Source organism: Branchiostoma belcheri, unplaced genomic scaffold, assembly GCF_001625305.1.
Source record: "Branchiostoma belcheri isolate BF01 breed outbred unplaced genomic scaffold, Haploidv18h27 scaffold385, whole genome shotgun sequence".
Taxonomy (NCBI): domain Eukaryota; kingdom Metazoa; phylum Chordata; class Leptocardii; order Amphioxiformes; family Branchiostomatidae; genus Branchiostoma; species Branchiostoma belcheri.
Window position 1 is genome coordinate 59,633 of NW_017804004.1, and position 6,736 is coordinate 66,368.

Genomic DNA, 6,736 nt, shown 5'->3' on the forward strand with positions numbered 1-6,736 from the left:
CTCTTAGTGAGGAAATACACATGCGGGTAAATTTGGGACGCCTCGAGGAAATGCACGCAACGGTAGTTAGTCAGGCTCGGTCCGGCATTACGGCGTTCTGCCCTCCACTTTTGCGCCCACAAGATGCGTGCTTACTCGGTTTGTAGTGAGGAATTCCACGGGCGTGCAAGGTCAGCGCAGCGCGAGGACATACACGCGTGCGAACTCAGCACAGCGCGAGGAACGGCACGCGTGCAAACAATCGCGGAAATGAGTATCGGCACGCGTGCAAACTGACGTGAGTTGAGTAACCTCACGTCGTGCAAAACCTCGTTTCGGGTACCCAAAATATAGCTCCCTCACTGTACAGTCATGCTCACTCACTGAGGCCGTTTTGGTGTTTGGTATGAAAGTACTTATATGCAATATTCGTGGGCATGGAGCATGGAGCACATAACAATGACATATGCATACTTAACATTCATAACATTGTGCCATGATATTACAACTCCATTATTGTTGCGCTCACAATTATATTTTGATTCATACGAACCATAGATATTATGCTGTGAATGGTTCATGCATTTAGAAATTATGATCAAACGTACACACTCATTTTATAATCATTCATCTGAAAAGGGAAACATAAAATCTACCATAGAATAGAACAGCCACTGACACTGCCACCCTTTGAAAGGCCGGCAGTGCTTGGTTGGGAGCCAGTGTTCCCACTGTCAGCCCGGCCTGATATATATTGATGTTATGTGATTTGCATCTTTACTGCCCGTGTCTGGCTGAGCCAAAATAAAAAGCAGACTATTCGGGGAGACGTCCTGATATAGAGCAACCCATCTACCTTTGATTCAGCAGTTGCTACCAGCCACATAGAAAGAACTGTTGAAAGAGGAGATCGCAGAGAAATTTTTGATGTCCAAAATTGGGCATTTTCCTTGATGTTCTATGTTATAAGTAAATCTTTGCAGCACCATGGGTCATATGGAATACATTATTGGTATGTTAAAGGGGGAATTGGCTATTTTAGGTCAGCCATGTCCCTACATATGAGGAACATAAATCAGAAAGGACTTGTAAAATTGCCTGCACACTTAGTAGTCTATCAAATTGATCTGTGTACCAACTATTGAGTCCTGTTTGGTTATACCTTCACCAGGATATGTAAATATGTAAATATCACAAGCACTAGCTCTAGTGTATAGCTGAAAATGGTAGTTGTTTTTGTGTAATAACATTACGTAGTCTTTTTGGAAGGTCATCCTATAATAGTATAAAGAGAAGTGCTGGTTGGAAGTGGATTGTCAGGAAGATATTGTTATTGATGTGGGTTTGGTGCTAGAGGTCAATTTTATGGAGGCACGCCCGTCTAAAGGGTGTTGGAATAACGTCAGTGCGGGGGACAGGAAAGGGGTTTGGGCGTCAACTTGGGCGTGATACGTGGTTACCAAACAATTTTAGAAAAAATGGTTTTGGCCATGGAGGACGATGAGGAAAGGAGCATAGAATATCCATGTATTACCGTATTCATCATAGCACTGCTACTGTCTATTGCTGGGAAGATCTTGACCAATATCATCCAGGGCCGGCTTATCCCTACAGTTGCTGATGAGACCCCACCTGAAAGGGCTAACGGAGGTACAACTGACATGACTTAAGTTCTAAGGTAGATTTAGGTAAAGCACATGGAGCAAAAACGATACTCTCTAGTAGAATGGAGGTTAGACCTGTTTTCAGACTTTTTAAAAGCTTTTTTTGAACGTTTTGTCTGGCTTTCTATTCTGTTGGCAATTAATTGGATATTCTGGGTAACAAAAGCTCTAAAAAGTCAGAAAACAGGCATAATCTCTGCTTGGAGAGTACGTAATGGGACAATATGCTGCCTTTATAGATCTTAGGAAAGCCTTTGTCACTGTCAGTTCGGAAGGGCTAAGAAGGATTCTAATAGGACCAGACTACCCAGCAAAACTCCTTTTCATATTCAGGGGCAATGATGAGATGGATATGACATAGGAAGTACAGTATACCAGCCCCAGGGGTGTCATAGATTGATAGAAAATCAAAATGTTGGCAATTGTTTTAACCATACAGATACATGTAGTTTGGCATATCATGACTGTAGCAAGAATAAGCATTTTGTTTGGACTGGCAAATGTTGTCCCGTTTCTTGCCATAGTCTTGTGCCAGTTGGTCTTGCACCGTTTGAAATTAAATTACTGTAATACCAGGTGTGGCTCTAGAGATCATCAAATTTCCCCTGTGTGAAAAGAATGAAGTAGTCATTAAAAAACCTGTATATTGTATAAGATTTGTCTGTGTAAGATTTGTTTGAATTCACACTTTCAAACCTCTGACCAGCTACTTGTCCGCCTTGTTGATATACAACAAGAGAGTTGTTCCCCTCCGCATGGTTCACCTGGGTAACCTGGCGTGACAAGAATGTTACTCTGTCCTAATCGTGTTTGTGAGCTGTTTAGTCTGACATGGTTACCTCGTCCCCAGGTGTTCTTCACCCTGTTACACTAGGTATCAGGTAACCTCACAAAACAGGTGGTGGGGAAAGAACACAACACCTGAAACATCCTGTCGCTTTCACTCGTTCTACATAGTTTGATTCCACAGACTGTTGAATGTAATCTAAATTTCTTTGACATAAATATTTGCCCCAAAATACACATCCTTGTTAGGTGTAGCTTCAGCACCTCTCTCGACTCAAACAATGCAATAGCAGAGAAGGATCAGAATGAAGACAGAATTTTTGTCAGTAGCACAATCTTAGTCTACGATGTTGATTTTGGCTGTTTTGCCAGCATATATCATTTAAGGTCTATTCCAGATGAGCTACAATGAAAATTAGAAAGAAATAATTTCACTACGTACTACTAGACAAAATTAAAAGTTACAGTTTGAATGATTTTATCCGACATTGCTGCTCCTCAATATCTGTTATAAATGTTCTGATTTTGATCAATTTTTTTGTTTTTCTCTTCCAGATGAGCAAGATCAAGTGCAGAAGAAAACTTTTACAAAATGGGTGAACAAGCACCTCACCAAGGTAAGATACGTACATCACAAACTGGTTAGGTCAAGTTATAACATCACACATCCAATTCCTGTCAACACAGCACTTTTTTATTGACTGTACTATGGTATTCTCACTTACTCACTTTCCGGTTATCATCTGAAGAACATTTTCAAGATATTTGTTACTGCTTGCAGCTAGGATAATATACAATTTGGTGTGTTATGCTATAGTGAGCGAGGTATCTCACTCGTTAGACATGAGCCTTTTCATTTGGTTCGCCGATTACTGATAGACTAAAGATTAGGGTCTAGCATGAGGGAGGGGTTGGAGTGGATTTGCTCAGCAACGGAGGTAGTGTCCAAATAATGTGCCTGATATTTAGGAAATGCAAAGTATTCTATTATCAGTCTGGGTTACGCTACGTCAGTATGTAAGATTGGAGCCTATAAAGCTATGTTATGATGTATTTTGGGATGATATCCAAAAGATAGAAAGGAGATGGAACATTTCCTTAGTAAGCATTTCAAACTGAGAGGAAGTGCATGTGTATTGATCTTATTGGTCTTTCACTAAAGTTTCAGGGTTATATTGATAACAGTGTACTTCTGTTGTAAATAGAATACTAGAAGTGGTATGACAGAATAATAATGGAGAGATGGGAGGAGAGCATTTCTCTGGCTGCCACAGAATTGGCGACACTTCAGGTAATTGTAGAAGCAAGCTCTGCACGTGACGCCTTGGCACTGGGTCTTTATTGGATATACATGCAGATTAGCCAGACATGTCCACTTTATAATACATGCCTGGTGTAGGAGTAAAGTAAGTTAGTCTGTACCTAGCCGGTGAGTCATGTCTGGCACTCTCATCAGTCCCTACCAGCTGTAGTGCACACAGGAAGGCAGGGAGCCACTCCTGGGGTCATTGCTATCCACTGTGTGTGTGTCAGCACCAAATTTGTACTTACCAAATTTGTGTGTGTCAGCACCAAATTTGTGCTGAACATTATTAGAAAGAATTCCGAGATCCTTCAATGATCATTTCTAAGCAGATTCCTAGACTTTGAGAGGATATTCCAGATGGTAGTTTCAATGTTTGCAATATAATTCAAGTAGAATAGTTTGCAATGGGTATTAGAATCATTACACTTAGTCTAACAGGCAACCAAACCATTTCGATGGAAACCAATAGTAGAAGAATTAAGTTTGTTGAAATTCCTGAGCATTAGATTTTACTCTTCTCCATGTAGAGATTGACACCTAACATTAACAAATCTATAATTTGTGACTTTGTGGCTTATTCATTATTGCAAAAATTAACATCACAAACTTATATCCCAAGGCAGCACTTGAATTTCCTCCCTACCTCTCCTATCGTAACCTCATTGATTTTTGGCACACATTAAACATTCAGGACAACAGAATGTTGATCCCAGCTGTTATAACTTTGACTGCTCATATAACAGTCCCAACTGTCAGTACTTGTGTTACAGTTATATGTGTGATAAGTAGAAGAAGCATGACAGTAAAGATTAGTTCCACTTCTGTGTGTGGGCCGGGCTTGTTAGACAAGGACAAAGGGTTAGACAGCTGCTACAGAACCATGAACTTGACTGCCATGTCAGATATGTGGAACTGGCACGGAGCCAGCCTTCCACATGACGCCATCTTACCTCATTCCCCCATGGTCATTATTTATGGACAGAGCACCCAGGTCTCTTGCTGTTCCAGAGCTGTTGGGCATTATATAATAGAGTTGACCTATGGGAGGATTATGAAGTTTGAAATTGAGTCATTTGTATTCAGGCATTAAACGAGTAAAATATAATAGTTTAGCAGGGCATTTTATCTCTTATTCTTGTTTAAGAAATATTTTTCATGATACAGTACATTGTTTGATGTATCTAAATGAGCAGTTATATAGCCCCTTTGCTGCTGTAGTGTACATGATGAAATTACATTGTCTTAATTGATAGAAATATTTCTACTTTTGAAATTCCTTAATTAAAATTTCTGTCTCAAAAGTTAGAATGTTCCTTGAGTTTCACCTTCCTTATTTCATTTAAAAATCTCTGGAATATTTCCAGTGAACTGCACATTGTTTGAAAGAGGATTGGTTACCTTTCTGTGGAGATGTCTTAAAAGGTTCCCATAGTAACAAATATGTTTGTGCATGTAACCTGTCAACAGTATGACTGTACTGAGATGGGGATGTGGGGGTGTGCAAGCTCAAGTATGTCATTTGCTGCGCTGTAATTAAGACGGGTGGAACCAGAAAATTGAATACTTGGAATTCTGGCAGGTTGAAGAGTCTTGCTGGTTACCTCTCAATGCTCTCATTGATGACATCATAGCTGTTCTACCTGTGGGTGTTTTGTGTTGACAGTGCCATGGTACTTGGTTCTGGGTGGGGGCTCACTCCACTTCATCACAAAGTTCAAGCACTGTCAACTTCACAGCCGTCATGGTTTACAGAAGGTGATGGAGCATTGTTTACAAGGGTCATTAGGGTTACCACCCTTTTCTGGATCAAATTAACAACTGCTCCAACATGACTCAAAACTCCTTTAAGTAACCACACAGTGTTAGAGGGTGCCTTTGTTAGTCTTGAACCTATCAACAAAGAATCACTGCTGTGTAGAAGAGGAGAAGAAAAAAAAAAACATTCAAAGAGCATTAGTTTGAAATATACTCTGGTATTTCATGATCATTTTACTTCATCTAACTATATGGTAAAATATTGAAATATCAAATCTGTAATATATTAAAATTTCCTTTCTGATATTTGAAATATAGGTAAAGAAATATTTCTATACACTTTTTCAAAGAAATTTGAAAATCAGAATCATTGTAGATAGGTAATCAAATGTTAACAACCTGAGAGAGCCATGCTGATGGTAAGAAAGGGCATGACCTCAGCTGCCCCCCTCCCACACCTGAACACACCCAGGAGGTGGCAACAGGAAGTGTAAACATCTCTCCCTGTGGACCTGATAACTCAGACCTCACCCCTCCAGACACACCAGCCTGTCTGCACCCCATAAATCTCACAGGAAATACACAAGTTTGTCTATTTTATGTACTGAAATGCACATAATTAAAGAACAATTCAAGAAAGCACATTCAAACATTTAACATTTTACTTTAACCTTTATTCCTGAGTGCACAAATCTTATAAAGGTTGTTTGATGTCGACCTAATTCTTTTTCCACTTCTCTGAAGATTGTCTAAATTTCTGTGCCTTGAGGCTAGAAATTGGAGTAGAGTGTGGGACTCAGGGAGGGTGACCTTGACAGCTGAGCTGCAGCAGGAATGACAGGAATACAAAGGTTGTTACTGTGCTCTCAATGCTTGGGTTTGAACTCTGACCCAGCTAGCCATTTCCCAAGGACATGGCCAGAAATGACGGAAATGTATCAAATATCCCAAGGTCGTTTTGTGAAAATCTTTCCACTGCATGTTACTGTCAGTGTCAATATAAGTCCTTAACTGCATAGATCTTCAACAGTTGATATGGCTGTTTCAAGAAATTTTGGTAACATAACAGTAGTTATCCCAGAATGCATGTTGTCATATATTCGATATTTGCGAACTCTAAAGTCTATGGTAGGTAAGAGGAATTTGAATGAGCCTTTTGTGTGTAGTCTGTTTTCCATTGGGAAACACGTCAAAGTAATGTCTATATCAAAATCAAATACATGAGCCATAGCACACCCCCATTGCA

General features: G+C 39.9%; 1 protein-coding gene across 1 annotated transcript in view; it reads left to right on the top strand.

Moving 5' to 3' along the window:
• LOC109476643 (plectin-like) overlaps window positions 1–6,736 on the top strand; it is a gene marked incomplete at its 3' end in the record, with an annotated part of 49,995 nt that overhangs the window by 18,750 nt on the left and 24,509 nt on the right. Inside the window, exon 5 of the mRNA XM_019777647.1 lies at window positions 2,985–3,046. Coding sequence (XP_019633206.1) covers window positions 2,985–3,046 — 62 coding nt within the window. The remainder of the gene's footprint in view (window positions 1–2,984; window positions 3,047–6,736) is intronic.